The sequence below is a fragment of the Mesoplodon bidens genome (genome assembly GCF_964165515.1).
Source record: "Mesoplodon bidens genome assembly, chromosome: 13".
NCBI lineage: Eukaryota > Metazoa > Chordata > Mammalia > Artiodactyla > Ziphiidae > Mesoplodon > Mesoplodon bidens.
The window spans coordinates 7584909-7602677 of record NC_138169.1 but is presented as its reverse complement, the minus strand read 5'-3'; the positions used below and the strand labels follow the sequence as shown (position 1 = coordinate 7602677).

At 40.8% G+C, this 17769-nt stretch overlaps 1 protein-coding gene across 13 annotated transcripts in view; it reads left to right on the top strand.

The window, feature by feature from the left end:
- CCDC62 (coiled-coil domain containing 62) overlaps window positions 1-12597 on the top strand; it is a 45320-nt gene extending 32723 nt beyond the window's left edge. For 12 of the 13 annotated variants that reach the window (XM_081253089.1, XM_081253088.1, XM_081253085.1 and 9 more), the window contains 2 exons: window positions 11734-11821; window positions 12521-12597. In XM_081253089.1, coding sequence (XP_081109215.1) covers window positions 11734-11787 — 54 coding nt within the window. In that variant the 3' untranslated portion in view covers window positions 11788-11821; window positions 12521-12597. The remainder of the gene's footprint in view (window positions 1-11733; window positions 11822-12520) is intronic. The other variant, XM_081253084.1, reaches the window with a different exon arrangement.
- The last annotated feature ends 5172 nt before the right edge of the window (window positions 12598-17769 follow it).

Below are 17769 nucleotides of genomic sequence, written 5' to 3'. Positions count from 1 at the left end.
CAGTAAATTTAAGAAAATTGAAATCATATCAAGCATCTTTTCTGACTACAACGCTATGAGATTAGAAATGAATTACAGGGAAAAAAACATAAAAAACACAAACACATGGAGGCTAAACAATACGTTACTAAATAACCAAGAGATCACTGAAGAAATCAAAGAGGAAATAAAAAAATACCTAGAGACAAATGACAATGAAAACACGACCATCCAAAACCTATGGGATGCAGCAAAAGCAGTTCTAAGAGGGAAGTTTATAGCTATACAATCCTACCTCAAGCAACAAGAAAAATCTCAAATAAACAATCTAACCTTACACCTAAAGGAACTAGAGAAAGAAGAACAAACAAAACCCAAAGTTAGCAGAAGGAAAGAAATCATAAAGATCAGAGCAGAAATAAATGAAATAGAAACAAAGAAAACAATAACAAAGATCAATAAAACTAAAAGCTGATTCTTTGAGAAGATAAACAAAATTGATAAACCATTAGCCAGACTCATCAAGAAAAAGAGGGAGAGGGCTCAAATCAATAAAATTAGAAATGAAAGAGAAGTTACAACAGACACTGCAGAAATACAAAGCATCCTGAGAGACTACTACAAGCAACTCTATGCCAATAAAATGGACAACCTGGAAGAAATGGACAAATTCTTAGAAAGGTATAACCTTCCAAGACTGAACCAGGAAGAAACAGAAAATATGAACAGACCAATCACAAGTAATGAAATTGAAACTGTGATCAAAAATCTTCCAACAAACAAAAGTCCAGGACCAGGTGGCTTCACAGGTGAATTCTATCAAACATTTAGAGAAGAGCTAACACCCATCCTTCTCAAACTCTTCCAAAAAATTGCAGAGGAAGGAACACTCCCAAACTCATTATATGAGGCCACCATCACCCTGCTACCAAAACCAGACAAAGATACCACAAAAAAAGAAAATTACATGGGCTTCCCTGGTGGCGCAGTGGTTGAGAGTCCGCCTGCTGATGCAGGGGACACAGGTTCATGCCCCGATCTGGGAAGTTCCCACATGCCGCGGAGCGGCTGGGCCCATGAGCCATGGCCACTGAGCCTGCACGTCTGGAACCTGTGCTCTGCAATGGGAGGGGCCACAGCAGTGAGAGGCCCACGTACTGAAAAAAAAAAAAAAAAAAAAAGGAAAAGAAAATTTCAGCCCAATATCACTGATGAATATAGATGCAAAAATCCTCAACAGAATCCTAGCAAAAATCCTAGCAAACAGAAACCAGCAACACGTTAAAAGGATCATACACAATGATCAAGTGGGATTTATCCCAGGGATGCAAGGATTCTTCAATATACGCAAATCAATCCATGTGATACACCATATTAACAAATTGAAGAATAAAAACCATATGATCATCTCAATAGTTGCAGAAAAAGCTTTTGACAAAATTCAACACCCATTTATGATAAAAACTCTCCAGAAAGTGGGCATAGAGGGAACCTACCTCAACATATTAAAGGCCATATACGACAAACCCACAGCAAACATCATTCTCAATGGTGAAAAACTGAAAGCATTTCCTCTAAGATCAGGAACAAGACAAAGATGTCCACTCTCACCACTATTATTCAACATAGTTTTGGAAGTCCTAGCCACGGCAGTGAGAGAAGAAAAAGAAATAAAAGGAATACAAATTGGAAAAGAAGAAGTAAAAGTGTCAATGTTTGCAGATGACATGATACTATACATAGAGAATTCTAAAGATGCCCCCAGAAAACTATTAGAGCTAATCAATGAATTTGGTAAAGCTGCAGGATACAAAATTAATGCACAGAAACCTCTTGCATTCCTATACACTAATGATGAAAAATCTGAAAGAGAAATTATGGAAACACTCCCATTTACCATTTCAACAAAAAGAATAAAATACCTAGGAATAAACCTACCTAGGGAGACAAAAGACCTGTATGCAGAAAACTATAAGACACTGATGAAAGAAATTAAAGATGATACCAACAGATGGAGAGATATACCATGTTCTTGGATTGGAAGAATCAATACTGTGAAAATGACTATACTACCCAAAGCAATCTACAGATTCAATGCAATCCCTATCAAATTACCAATGGCATTTTTTATGGAACTAGAACAAAAAGTCTTAAAATTTGTATGGAGACACAAAAGACCCCAAATAGCCAAAGCAGTCTTGAGGGAAAAAAATGGAGCTGGAGGAATCAGACTCCCTGGCTTCAGACTGTACTAAAAAGCCACAATAATCAAGACAATATGATACTGGCACAAAAACAGAAACATAGAACAATGGAATAAGATAGAAAGCCCAGAGATAAACCCACACACTTACGGTCAACTAATCTATGACAAAGGAGGCAAAGATATACAATGGAGAACAGACAGTCTCTTCAATAAGTGGTGCTGGGAAAACTGGACAGCTACATGTAAAAGAATGAAATTAGAACGCTCCCTAACACCATACACAAAAATAAACTCAAAATGGATTCGAGAACTAAATTTTAAGACTGGACACTATAAAACTCTTAGAGGAAAACATAGGAAGAACACTCTTTGACATAAATCACAGCAAGATCTTTTTTGATCCACCTCCTAGAGTAATGGAAATAGAAACAAAAGTAAACAAATGGGGCCTAATGAAACTTAAAAGCTTTTGCACAGCAAAGGAAACCATAGAGATGAAAAGACAACCCTCAGAATGGGAGAAAATATTTGCAAATGAATCAACGGACAAAGGATTAGGACAAAGGATTAATCTCCAAAATATATAAACAGCTTATGCAGCTCAATATTAAAAAAACAAAAAACCCAATCCAAAAATGGGCAGAAGACCTAAATAGACATTTCTCCAAAGAAGATATACAGATGGCCAATAAGCACATGAAAAGCTGCTCAACATCACTCATTATTAGAGAAATGCAAATCAAAACTACAATGAGGTATCACCTCACACCAGTTAGAATAGGCATCATCAGAAAATCTACAAACAACAAATGCTGGAGAGGGTGTGGAGAAAAGGGAACCCTCTTGCACTGTTGGTGGGAATGTAAATTGATACAGCCACTGTGGAGAACAGTATGGAGGTTCCTTAAAAAACTAAAAATAGAATTACCATATGATCCAGCAATCCCACTACTGGGCATATACCCAGAGAAAACCATAATTCAAAAAGACACTTGTGGGCTTCCCTGGTGGCGCAGTGGTTGAGAGTCCACCTGCCGATGCAGGGGACGTGGGTTCCTGGTCTGGGAGGATCCTGCATGCCGCGGAGTGGCTGGGCCCGTGAGCCATGGCTGCTGAGCCTGCGCACCCAGAGCCTGTGCTCCGCAACGGGAGAGGCCACAACAGTGAGAGGCCCGCGTACCGCAAAAACAAAACAAAACAAAACAAAAAGACACATGCACCCCAGTGTAAATTACAATAGCCAGGTCATAGAAACAACCTAAATGCCCATCGACAGATGAATGGATAAAGAAGTTTTGGTACATATGTACAGTGGAATATTACTCAGCCATAAAAAGGAATGAAACTGGGTGGTTTGTTGAGACGTGGATGGATCTACAGACTGTCACACAGGGTGAAGTAAGTCAGAAAGAGAAAAACAAATATCATATATTAACGCATGTATGTGGAACCTAGAAAAATGGTACAGATGATCTAGTTTGCAGGGCAGAAGTTGAGACACAGATGTAGAGAAGAAATGTATGTACACCAAGGGGGGAACGCTGCAGGGTGGTGGGGATGGTGGTGTGCTGAATTGGGAGATTGGGATTGACATGTATACACTGATATGTATAAAATTGATGACTAATAAGAAAAAATAAATAAATGTCAAAAAAATTGCGTCTTTGCTAAATCCACCTATTGTAATAGATTTTCTGTAGCTTCTTAGGATTTTCTATATACACAGTCATGTCATTTGTGAATAAAGAATTTCTTTTTCTAATTTTTATGCCTTAATTATTTTTCTTACCTTATTGCTCTGGCTAAGACTTCCAGATCGATATTGAATAGAAATAGTGAGAGCGAGCATCCTTGCCTTGTTCCATGAAATACTCTCTCTGGTGGCATTTCTTGCTTAGCTCTTCTTCACATTGGAATTTTGTTAGATTCAGAGTTCTATGGGGCAGTTTCTGTGTGACAGATGATCTGAAACTAGGACATTAACCATTTTAGAATCAACATGCTCACTGCCACTAGCTTCAACAGGTCATTGCAAAGATTACCTTAAAGAATAATGGGCTTGGGCTTCCCTGGTGGCGCAGTGGTTGAGAGTCTGCCTGCTGATGCAGGGGACACGGGTTCGTGCCCTGGTCCAGGAAGATCCCACATGCCGTGGAGCGGCTGGGCCCGTGAGCCATGGCCGCTGAGCCTGCGCGTCCGGAGCCTGTGCTCCGCAACGGGAGAGGCCACAACAGTGAGAGGCCCGTGTACTGCAAAAAAAAAAAAAAAAAAAAAAAGAATAATGGCCTCCCTGAATCGTGAGTTTTAAAAATATTTGTGCCATGTGTGCCATATAAGACTTTGTGTTGTCTTCTAGGAAGATTTTTTTCTTGACAGAATCTTTGAAGCATCAGTGAAATAGTTTATTTACATTGGGGCAGAACATATTTTTAAGTATTGGTAATGGTTTTTAAATTTTTTAACAGCTTTATTAAAGGATAACGTACATACCATAAGGTTCCCTCATGTAAAAGTGTACAATTCAGTGGTTTTAGTATATTTACAAAGTTGTGCAACCATCACCATAGCCCGACTGTAGAACATTTTCATCATTCCAGAAGAACCTTGTACCCCTGGCAGTTTCTCCCCACTTCGCCTCCCCCAGCCTCGGGCTGACACTCATCCACCTCCTGTCTTTATGGATTTGTTGGGCAGACATTTTTAATCAGAGTTTTTTGAATAGAATTGAGGGGATCCATATACTTTGATGGGGATAAAAATTACACTAAGGTTATTTTTATTAACCTCTAATTAAAATGTAGCACTTCCTTCAATTATGAATATAGGAAACAAGCCATCATAGTACATACTACCTGTGACCCTGTCATTAGTAGAGATCACAGAGTTTCCTACCATATTACTGTTATTACGGATATCTTGAAATATCATTTACACTTAGTACCACCTCAGAATTACAGACCATTAGGCCTGCTGCTAGATCTTATTATTTAATGCACTAATAAAAAGGATATGTATTATTATTATTATTATTATTATTATTATTATTATTTTGCGGTACGCGGGCCTCTCACTGTTGTGGCCTCTCCCGTTGCGGAGCACAGGCTCCGGACGCGCAGGCTCAGCGGCCATGGCTCGCGGGCCCAGCCGCTCCGCGGCACGTGGGATCTTCCCGGACCGGGACACGAACCTGTGTCCCATGCATCGTCAGGCGGACTCTCAACCACAGCACCACCAGGGAAGCCCAGGATATGTATTATTATATCACAGTCCTGTTTAGTATTTTGATAACCACAGTTATATCTGCCGTAATGCAACATACGGGTTCCTAAAAATCACCACACAATGCAAACCTGCACAATAAAAACCACACAGCTTATGGGGAAAATGGGGTTTTGAGCATAACACTCAAAAACTTTATCAGTGACACATTTTTTAAAAGGACAGGAATGTAATTTATTTATTTTATTTTATTTATTTTTTTACATCTTTATTGGAGTATAATTGCTTAACAATGGTGTGTTAGTTTCTGCTTTATAACAAAATGAATCAGTTATACATATACATATGTTCCCATATCCCCTCCCTCTTGCGTCTCCCTTCCACCCTCCCTATCCCACCCCTCCAGGCGGTCACAAAGCACCGAGCTGATCTCCCTGTGCTATGCGGCTGCTTCCCACTAGCTATCTACCTTACGTTTGGTAGTGTATATATGTCCATGCCTCTCTCTCGCTTTGTCACAGCTTACCCTTCCCCCTCCCCGTATCCTCAAGTCCGTTCTCTAGTAGGTCTGTGTCTTTATTCCTGTCTTACCCCTATGTTCTTCATGACATTTTGTTTCTTAAATTCCATATATATGTGTCAGCATACAGTATTTGTCTTTCTCTTTCTGACTTACTTCACTCTGTATGACAGATTCTAGGTCCATCCACCTCATTACAAATAGTTCAATTTCGTTTCTTTTTATGGCTGAGTAATATTCCATTGTATATATGTGCCACATCTTCTTTATCCATTCATCCGATGATGGACACTTAGGTTGTTTCCATCTCCGGGCTATTGTAAATAGGGCTTCTATGAACATTTTGGTACATGACTCTTGTTGAATTATGGTTTTCTCAGGGTATATGCCCAGTAGTGGGATTGCTGGGTCATATGGTAGTTCTATTTGTAGTTTTTTAAGGAACCTCCATACTGTTCTCCATAGTGGCTGTACCAATTCACATTCCCACCAGCAGTGCAAGAGTGTTCCCTTTTTTCCACACCCTCTCCAGCATTTACTGTTTCTAGATTTTTTGATGATGGCCATTCTGACTGGTGTGAGATGATATCTCATTGTAGTTTTGATTTGCATTTCTCTAATGATTAAAGATGTTGAGCATCCTTTCATGTGTTTGTTGGCAGTCTGTATATCTTCTGTGGAGAAATGTCTATTTAGGTCTTCTGCCCATTTTTGGATTGGGTTGTTTGTTTTTCTGTTATTGAGCTGCATGAGCTGCTTATAAATTTTGGAGATTAATCCTTTGTCAGTTGCTTCATTTGCAAATATTTTCTCCCATTCTGAGGGTTGTCTTTTGGTCTTGTTTATGGTTTCCTTTGCTGTGCAAAAGCTTTGAAGTTTCATTAGGTCCCATGTGTTTATTTTTGTCTTTATTTCCATTTCTCTAGGAGGTGGGTCAAAAAGGATCTTGCTGTGATTTATGTCATAGAGTGTTCTGCCTATGTTTTCCTCTAAGAGTTTGATAGTGTCTGGCCTTACATTTAGGTCTTTAATCCATTTTGAGCTTATTTTTGTGTATGGTGTTAGGGAGTGATCTAATCTGATACTTTTACTTGTCCCTGTCCAGTTTTCCCAGCACCACTTATTGAAGAGACTGTCCTTTCTCCACTGTACATTCCTGCCTCCTTTATCAAAGATAAGGTGACCATATGTGCGTGGGTTTATCTCTGGGCTTTCTATCCTGTTCCATTGATCTATCTTTCTGTTTTTGTGCCAGTACCATACTGTCTTGATTACTGTAGCTTTGTAGTATAGTCTGAAGTCAGGGAGCCTGATTCCTCCAGCTCCATTTTTCGTTCTCAAGATTGCTTTGGCTATTCGGGGTCTTTTGTGCTTCCATACAAATTGTGAAATTTTTTGTTCTAGTTCTGTGAAAAATGCCAGTGGTAGTTTGATAGGGATTGCATTGAATCTGTAGATTGCTTTGGGTAGTAGAGTCATTTTCACAATGTTGATTCTTCCAATCCAAGAACATGGTATATCTCTCCATCTATTTGTATCATCTTTAATTTCTTTCATCAGTGTCTTATAATTTTCTGCATACAGGTCTTTTGTCTCCTTAGGTAGGTTTATTCCTAGATATTTTATTCTTTTTGTTGCAGTGGTAAATGGGAGTGTTTTCTTGATTTCACTTTCAGATTTTTCATCATTAGTATATAGGAATTCCAGAGATTTCTGTGCATTAATTTTGTATCCTGCTACTTTACCAAATTCATTGATTAGCTCTAGTAGTTTTCTGGTAGCATCTTTAGGATTCTCTATGTATAGTACCATGTCATCTGCAAAGAGTGACAGCTTTACTTCTTCTTTTCCGATTTGGATTCCTTTTATTTCCTTTTCTTCTCTGATTGCTGTGGCTAAAACTTCCAAAACTATGTTGAATAAGAGTGGTGAGAGTGGGCAACCTTGTCTTGTTCCTGATCTTAGTGGAAATGGTTTCAGTTTTTCACCACTGAGGATGATGTTGGCTGTGGGTTTGTCATATATGGCCTTTATTATGTTGAGGAAAGTTCCCTCTATGCCTACTTTCTGCAGGGTTTTTATCATAAATAGGTGTTGAATTTTGTCAAAAGCTTTCTCTGCATCTATTGAGATGATCATATGGTTTTTATTCTTCAATTTGTTAATATGGTGTATCACGTTGATTGATTTACATATATTGAAGAATCCTTGCATTCCTGGAATAAACCCCACTTGATCATGGTGTATGATCCTTTTAATGTGCTGTTGGATTGTTTGGTAGTATTTTGTTGAGGATTTTTGCATCTATGCTCATCAGTGATATTGGCCTGTAGTTTTCTTTGTGACATCCTTGTCTGGTTTTGGTATCAAGGTGATGGTGGCCTTGTAGAATGAGTTTGGGAGTGTTCCCCCCTCTGCTATATTTTGGAAGAGTTTGAGAAGGATAGGTGTTAGCTCTTCTCTAAATGTTTGATAGAATTTGCCTGTGAAGCCATCTGGTCCTGGGCTTTTGTTTGTTGGAAGATATTTGATCACAGTTTCAATTTCAGTGCTTGTGATTGGTCTGTTCATATTTTCTATTTCTTCCTGATTCAGTCTTGGCAGGTTGTGCAAGGAATGTAATTTAAATGGTAGTACAGTTTTATACATGTTAAGTAGTTAAGAAATACACAAATATTGCCATAAATGTGGCACTTTACCTTGAAAAACACCTGAAGTCTGCAGGTAGAACTGGGCGTCAGAGAGGAGGTTGCAGCTTGTGACTTACTGGAAAGTGGTAGAAGGAGGGTTAGTGGATGGGAAGTCGTAGCAGCAGATGTGGATGGATGTGGCTCGTGACACGCCGCGGGTGGTGTTGGAGGGGCGTGGGAGGTGTATTCCTACATGGCCCGGCCCAGTTCACCAGTGTTTCTCGTGGACAAAGTCGCACATTAACAAACACAAACTTCACATCATGCTCAAGCTGTTCCCTAATATATCCGATGCGTTGGAACAAATGCATGTTTTCAAAACAAGTGTCATAGCAGAACCAACTGTATTTCAGAATAACCTCTCCTTTGGGGTTTTATGTTCAATTCCTACCTAAGATGTAATCAGGAGCTCCCTCACTTTTGTCCTCATAGCACAGCTGGGAGTGTGTTTGTGTAAGCATCTCCATCAGAGTGCGTGTCACAGTACATGACCGCTGATTACATCCATGGGTCTCTGCTCCTCCGTGCGTGCGTTAAGGGGCCCCTCTCACTCATTGTGGCTTCCCCAGTGTAGCACATGCCACACCTGCTACAGAGGATGCTCCTTGAATGGAACTGATAGGAAGAGTTCAGGAAAAAGGCAGAACAGTGACCCTCAGGTATAGACTGAAAAAATGCTAAAGCTATTTGAGGTTGGTGAAAAGTTGGTTTAAGAGAATTTTTTTTTTTTCGGTACGCGGGCCTCTCACTGTTGTGGCCTCTCCCGTTGCAGAGCACAGGCTCCGGACGCGCAGGCTCAGCGGCCATGGCTCAGCGGCCCAGCCGCTCCGTGGCATGTGGGATCTTCCCAGACCGGGGCACGAACCCATGTCCCCTGCATCGGCAGGCGGACTCCCAACCACTGCGCCATCAGGGAAGCCCTAAGAGAATTTTTGAGCTAGAAAGATCCAAAAGAGAGATCCAGTCTCAACCATTCATTTTACAGGGGAGGGCAAGTGATTACGTCACTTGCTTCACATCCCACGTGATTATAATCAGATAATCATTTAGTTGGAAAAAAATATTGTCTTCAGATGTAATATATTTTCCCATGGATTATTAACTGATTCTAAAGATGCTGGGAAAACAGAATTTTAACTAACAGAAGTCTACTTGGCAATGCACTTTGCAAACTCCTCCCCTCCGGTCCTTTGGGGTATAACTGGTAACAGAAGAAGTAAATACTGTTGTAAAAAATTCTTAATTTTTGCAGTAAGGAAGCAGGGAAAGCTCTGAGCAGCCTGTCTGCTTCACCAGGGTTTTGCCATCTGTCGCCAAAGACAAGGGTCTTAATTCAAAGCCTTTCTCTGAAATAGGCACTCTCACACATTGCTGGGGGAGCACAAAGCGATTCAGTCCTTCTGGCAAGGAATCTATCAGTGTTTTCTAAAAACTGCAGAAGAGCTGACCCTTTGCAGTGGCAGCGTCACTTTGCGAATCTCTCGTTCAGGTACAGCCGCATGTGTATAAAATGGTATATGTACAAGTTTTCCATGGCAGCATTGCTTTATAACAGCAAGAGTTAGGAAACGACCCAAGTGTCCAGCAAGAAGGAACTGAGTGAATAGCTGTGGCACACGAAATATTACCCTGAGACAGAATAGGAAGGTCTTGGTTGCAGAAATGTTTCCAGGATATACTATTAAGTGAAAAGCAGGATGCTGAAAGATTCATGTGGTATTCTACATATGGGGTGGGAATAAGAATATATATGTATATATATATATATATTTATATATATTTAATATATATATATTTTTAAAGAATATATATATATTTGAAACCATGCTCAGGTATTAACTATTTAAAAAACCCCAATAATTTAAAAATAGAGAAAAAAGGAAAGAGTAAAACAGCACAGCTGCCACATCTCATTCACCCACGGCAGGCTTCCTGTGGTGCTGGGGTCAGGGGGACACAGGCTGAAACCGAATTTGGACTTTTGACCAGAACATGGGACTGGACATCCTCATCACTAGTTTGCAACTGTTGGGATGACCTGTCGGGGTTCTTAACCTTTTCTTTTTTTTTTTTTTTTAATAAATTTATTTATTTAATTTATTTATTTTTGGCCACGTTGGGTCTTCGTTGCTGCACGCAGGCTTTCTCTAGTTGCGGCGAGCGGGGGCTGCTCTTCATTGTGGTGCACTGGCTTCTCATTGCAGTGGCTTCTCTTGTTGCGGAGCTTGGGCTCTAGGCGTGCGGACTTCAGTAGTTGTGGCACACAGGCTCAGTAGTTGTGGCTCGCGGGCCGTAGGGCGCAGGCTCAGTAGTTGTGGCGCACGGGCTTAGTTGCTCCGTGGCATGTGGGATCTTCCCGGACCAGGGCTCAAACTCATGTCCCCTACATTGGCAGGCGGATTCTCAACCACTGAGCCACCAGGAAGTCCCTAGAATGATGTTTTTAGATGAATAAAATAAATTACATCAGGTTGTATAATACCTAGGAAGGCTCTTCCAGTAGAGAGGAAGCAGTGTGATTAAGAGCACAGAGGTCTGGAAGCACCGAGAATAATCCCAACATGGTTCAAATGTAGGCCCCGTGGGAGGAGGCAGAGGCTGAGCAAGCCCAGGTTCACCACTGGAGTCTACCGGCGTCTTTCCAAGCTTCCTTCTCCTCTTCTTTCCTTCTTTTTCTTCTTCTTCTTTTTTAGTATTTCCCCCAAACCTAACAATGCTACACCCTCAGTAGGCGCTGTAATGAATTAAAGTGTCGCTACGACTTGTTGATTCTTCTTGATGACCACTGTCTTCACTAAAGGCTCACCGCAGAGTCTATGTAAAGGCTGACAGAGAGCCAGCTATATTTGGGCATCAGCCAATTGCCATGGTTTAGCCATAACACGTATGGTAAAGCAAACAGAACATTCCAGCTACGGTTTAGAGACAGGGACCCCACACATGAGCGGGAAATCAATACATCTTTTGGGTGGATGAAGGTGGTTATATGAAATTACTTCATTGTAGTTCATTAATGCCCTAAGGTCTTTTAAAGGCATTTCCGCTATATTTGTGTACTGTCCTCTTAAGTATTTTCTAGTTGTTCTATCCTGGCTATTAATTTGGGAGTTGTTTTGTAGAATGAGGAAGTCTCAGAAGAGTCAGCTGAAAGAAATACCTTTCTCAGTAACTGAAGAAAACAAATTCATGTATTCATGGTGATCATGGGTAAGTCACCTTTCCTTATCTCACCTTATATCTATATTTAATAAGTAACTTGGGAACACTGATAATGTGAAGTCACAGCAGTGCGTTTGTTTGACCTGTAATCCTTTCTCTTTTGTTTGACCTATTTATACACACCTTCTAAATTTAATCAGAGTAAAATGTCAGTTACTTATAAGAGAAATGCAGATCAGAAAGTTCTTGTTCTCAGTACCCAGAATTTTAAACCTAAGGAAGTGAATTCATATAGCTTTAAAAATCAGAATGTAAACTCACATGTCAGCATTTCATCTGAATGTCTGTCTGGAAAGAAATCTTTCCGTGGGGTTTCAAGTCTTATAAAAAGGCTTATTCACCCAGTAAGCACTTTCTTGATTTGTGTTTCCTTCTATCAAACCTTCATTTCATAGGCAAAGTTTCTTTAGAATCCATTTTGATTAGTTAAAAGGTAAAATCATTTCCATGGTTTTCCACTTAAGCATAAGAGCATTTTTAAGACCCTGAAAGCAGTAAGTAGCCCTCTCCCTGTCTCCCTGTCTTCTGTTCTTTCTCTTTGCTGAGAAGTTTTTATATTTATAATATTTTGCATGACCTTATGTTGATGAGAATCAAGACATATAGTTAATTTTTTAGAGACTGGGAGTTTACAGCACACCATCCAGTGCTCATTGATTTTTATTTAACTCCATTTCCTTCCCACAGAAGCCGATTTCTCATCCATGTGGAAGGCAGGAAGCAGACATCAATACCTAATACTTAACCTTGAAAACAAAAAGAGGATTGTAATCCTTCGTAAGCAACATTTAATACCAAAGGGGAGCAGAAACTGAAAGTTAATTTTTAAACATCTATATTTTGTTTGTCTTCAGGTTAACCATTTTTCATGTGTAAACTACTTTTCATGTGTAAGAAATATTTTTCATGTGTAAGAAATTAGACCTAATTGTGTATTATATATAATATACAAACTTGGAATTATGCTAAGAGAGAAAAAGCCTTCTCCGTAAAGATGCGCACTACAGTTAAATGCTCGAGAAGCTCTTTAAAAGTGTTTACATCAAATAGAGAATCCATGCATATAAAATGCTGTTTTAACTATCTGATTTTTTTAAAAACCTGTGCATACATTTAAATTATAACCAGTAGCTTATCAGAGTCAGCTCCAAATCTATGAGAAATATGTTCTCTTGTGGTTTTTAGCCCTGAACTTTGCTGTGTAAAGACATAAAATGATATGATATAAAATATTTTAAACCAGAAAATATCTCCTGGGTTACTGACAGTCGAGGTCCTTCTGTTCCAAAAGCTGAGCAGGGCCCCCTGTTGTCTGGGTCAGGAGTAGTCCTATCAACTTATACAAACAAAAGCTTGCTGGAAGATCAAGTTTTATATGCATTTTTTTTTATCATTCAAGACTAAAACATTTCTGTTTTAACTTGTAATTTTTTAAAGAATATACTCATCAGCTTCAGTCAATAAAAATATTTTTAATAATAAAAATAATTTTCTGGGATTTCTTTTTATGACACAGGGGTGAAATAAGGAAAGTCAGTCTCTTGAAACCAAACCTGGCAAGTTAATTTCCTCAGGAAAGGGAATGTATTTTTTTTAAGCATTGCAGATATCAAAGTTCTATTGTGCTGTATAAATGCCCCTTTGTTAAAAGGTTTCAGTGCTACTTCAGAGGTGATTTTCATGAGAGTGAAGGAGCCACCCCATTTAGCCTTTTTAATTAGGGTGCTGAAAAGAGAAATTGGGTGAGGTTTGGCTATGTTCTTTATAAATGCTTGCTTTCTGCCCAGGATAGGCTGGTTTGTACAGAGCAAGACTGAGAAAGGTAGTGTGTAGTCGATTCTGAACTATTGCCTCCAAGGTAGAAACCTGAAATGTCCCTGGAGAGGCTGACTTTCTGTCTGAGAAACAAAATATTAAATTTTCTCCTTCTCTTTATGATAGTTTTATGGCTGCATGTCAACTTGCCTAGTGAAAAAGGAACACTGGTTAGGTGCTAAAAAGAACAATTTCAGGGAACTAAAGGATTTGAAAGAAGTCAGAAGTTATTTTGTAACTAAATGTATTTTAGCTCATAGGATTATAGTATCTACAACACCTATTCTTACCCTTCCACATTCTTGTGAATTACAGCACATACAGTTCAAAATTGGAAACCTTAAATGATCAATTTATCTCTCTCAACCTAAGTTATTTAAATATGTGAGCAATTTCTGTTAAAGAGAGGCAGCCTCAGTATGTTGAAATAGTTGCAAGATGAAACTAGATTTTAGCCTTTATATTTTGTCATCAACATTCTTTCATCTTAAGGGGAGGCGGGAATTCCCTGGTTAGGACTCTGTACTTTCACTGCTGAGGGCACAGGTTCGATCCCTAGTCAGGGAACTAGGATCCCTCAGGCCGCAGGGCCAAAAATAGAAAAAAAAAAAAAAAAAAAAAAAGGAGACAACTAAATTGTACTGTAATTTGCCTGCCAGAAATTATCTCAGCCATCAAAAGAGACTGATGTGAGTGTATTTTTAGAGTTTGTGAACAGCTCTATTAAACAGAAATAGAAATACCCCCAAAGAAAGAAACTCTGAATCAAGATAATACATAAACACTGAACAGTTTTAACTAAAAAATGCTAATAGGATGCAGGAGATTGAGAGCCTCTAAGGGGTAAGGTTGGTTCATTTCAGGAACGTGGCTGAGTTTTGGAACCTTGTGTATACCATGGCTAATTGATCCTGCAGTTTTTCTTGGTGGCCTTGACCTGAGATTTTCCTTCTCTGGTTAGATACCTGTAGCTAGGTGACTGTTTCAAAGTCATGCACCTTTGTTTCTCTTGAGCCATGTGATGACAATTTTGTTGGGGTCCATTTCAGAAACGTTCATGATTCTGCACCTTAAACAATCATCTTGGCAACCACTTCATACGTGATAGAGAATAGTGAATAAGATCAGATTAAGAAACCAGACATATTAATCAGAACAACAGCTGACACGGTAGGTTAAAAACCAGAATGGCCTTTGCGAGAACTTCATCAAATGAGGGCACATTAATCAGTCCTGTAAATGATGATTTCTGGGTTCTCAGCCAAATGCATGCTTAAGAGATCTAACAAAAGAAGACAAAATAATTTGAGCGCACATCAAGTATTGCTTTCTTTGCTGGCCACTGGAGACACAACAGTGAGTGAAGCAGATCCAATCTTTGTTTACAGTCTAGTGGAAGAGACAGATCTTAATCAAATAATGACAAATAGGTCATGAAAAACTGGTAAGTGCTATAAAATAAAGCTTTGAGCTACTGTGTCAGCATATAACAGGGGCATAGGTCAAGGGTGGAGGGCTCAGGGAAGGCTTCCCTGAGGAAGTGACATCTGAACTAAGCTGAAATATGAGTAGATGCTAACTGGCAAACAGGAAGAGAAACAGCATTCCAGACAATGGTAACAGCATGTGCAAAGGCCCTGAGGTGGAAAGGAGCATGACACATTTTTGGACCTGATGGACTAGGATGGAGCAAGCTGGAAAGACGCTGGGACCAGATCAGACACACGTGTCATTGAGGCAGGCAGTGTGGGACTGTAGCACCATCATTTAGTAAGCCCAGTGATGTAAACTCTATTGTTTGTCTTCTTGGGTTTTCCTTGAAATCAGGTCTAATTTGTAACCTAAATGCTTTGCCTTTGTAATGGCCCAGGGGAAGCATTAAACAGCCCTGGAGATACATCACAACAAGGAGAATCTCAGCCAAACAGTGACAGAGCCAGTTCTAGAACCAGGTCTCCTGCCTGAAGGTGTTCCGAGAGGTGAACCTGACAAATTGAGAGTGGGGAAGCTTGTGTCCTTTTGTCCCCAGGAATGCTCTTTCATAAAACTAAGCCATATGCTGAAGTGCCAAATTATGGGGGGCTGTTCACTCACTTTTTTAACTCCTTCATTTCACACACTTTTTTTTTTTTTTTTTTTTGTGGTACGCGGGCCTCTCACTGCTGTGGCCTCTCCCGCTGCGGAGTACAGGCTCTGGACGCGCAGGCTCAGCGGCCATAGCTCACGGGCCCAGCCGCTCTGCAGCATGTGGGATCTTCCCGGACCGGGGCACGAACCTGTGTCCCCTGCATCGGCAGGCGGACTCTCAACCACTGCGCCACCAGGGAAGCCCCTCACACGCATTTTTTACTGGACGTTGCTAATGCACCAGACACCCTGCTAGGCACTGAAGGTATAAAACTGAGTAAGACAGGGAATTCCCTGGTGGTCCAGTGGTTAGGACTCCACAAGGGCCGGGGTTCAATCCCTGGCTGGGGAACTAAAATCCCACAAGCTGTGCAGTGCGGCCAAAACAAACAAACAAAACTGAGTAAGACAGGGTGGTCCTTGCCCTCCAGCTGCTCAAAAATCTTTCTTACAAACAGATAAATTACATTCAGTAGAGATGTTTTAGTGAAGTACTCTGGGATCCCCCGACAATACTGAGCCCAGCACCTGGCACAGTAATCAACTCTTTATTATTGAAAGAGTGGTAGTTGGTTGTTTATGAAGTCCCTGTGGCAGACATTCTAAACCCAGAGGGGTGTTGCCTGCTTTAAAAGAAGACACTGTGTTAAGTGTGAAGATCACAGGAAAAGCGCTTTGGATGTGGAAAAAGGAGTCTGAGAAACAGATGGCCTGGAGCCTGCAAATCCCTTTACTGCAGGCCTTATTCCACCACAGCTATTGACTAGGGTGCTGAGAGTTAAAAATGAAATAATACAAGTAAAGGTTTTGTCCAGTGCCTAGCAAGTAATAAACATTCAGTAAACATTAGCTATTGTTATTCTATTGTTATTCCGGTAAAGAAGATTTTCGGTGATTGGAATTAGATAAAGCATGGTTATTTCCTATCTTTAGGGGAGTGAGAGGAAAGCCTTGTTAAATACATCTTTCAAGTTCCCAGTGTCAGCTCTGGGACTAGGCAGTGAGGAACCAGTGAGGTTACAGAAAGGCTCAGGGAGGCAATGTTCAGGGTTATGTAGGCATCACCTTCCCTCTTCAAAGGGGGTGTACCTTCCCTAGTACCTGTATTGGGTGACTTCACACCTATATTCTGAGAGGAAAGCTGAGGATAGCAGAAACAAAATAACGATTTGAGAGCATACACTGTGATTTAAAAAAAAAAAAAAGAAAAGAAAAACTTCAGTTTTGTGACCGGTAATTTTAAAAGCAAACGAGCAATACAATGTTTTCAAAAATCTCACACTGGGCCTCCCTGGTGGCGCAGTGGTTGAGAGTCCGCCTGCCGATGCAGGGGATACGGGTTCGTGCCCCGGTCTGGGAGGATCCCATATGCCGCGGAGCGGCTGGGCCCGTGAGCCATGGCCGCTGGGCCTGCGCATCCGGAGCCTGTGCTCCGCAACGGGAGAGGCCACAACAGTGAGAGGCCCGCATACCGCAAAAAAAAAGAAAAAAAAAAAAAAATCTCACACCACCTTCTGTGGCTACTGTTCCGTACACTTTGATGGCCCAGCTCTGCGTTTGGTCCAGAGCTGTCTGCAGGCTGTCCCAGCCCTGCGTCTCCTGGTCCCCTTACCGTTTCTCAACTCTTGCAAGGTGTCCTCGTGCAGAGCCCGCAGTCTCCGAAAAGTCATCGCACAGTCCCGCGTTGATAACAGCTGCAGCTATATTAGAGATGCACACAGAGTGGACAGCTCAGTGGTATGTCTTTGACACATAAAGTAATATAGGACTTTTATAAAGGAAAGAAAAAATGTCCAGTTGTGATTCCATTGGTCAGATTTCATCGAGGCCAAGTTTTCTCCAGTTAACCAGATCCTGGCCTGGTGTGGACAGGACTTGGTGAGTCCGGGCGGAGGGTGTGTGCGAGGACGGAGGAGGGACGGGTATTTCCGCTTGCACACGAGAGGCGTCGAGGGCCTGGGCACTCCGGCCCGTGCCCCTACCCTGGCCAGAGG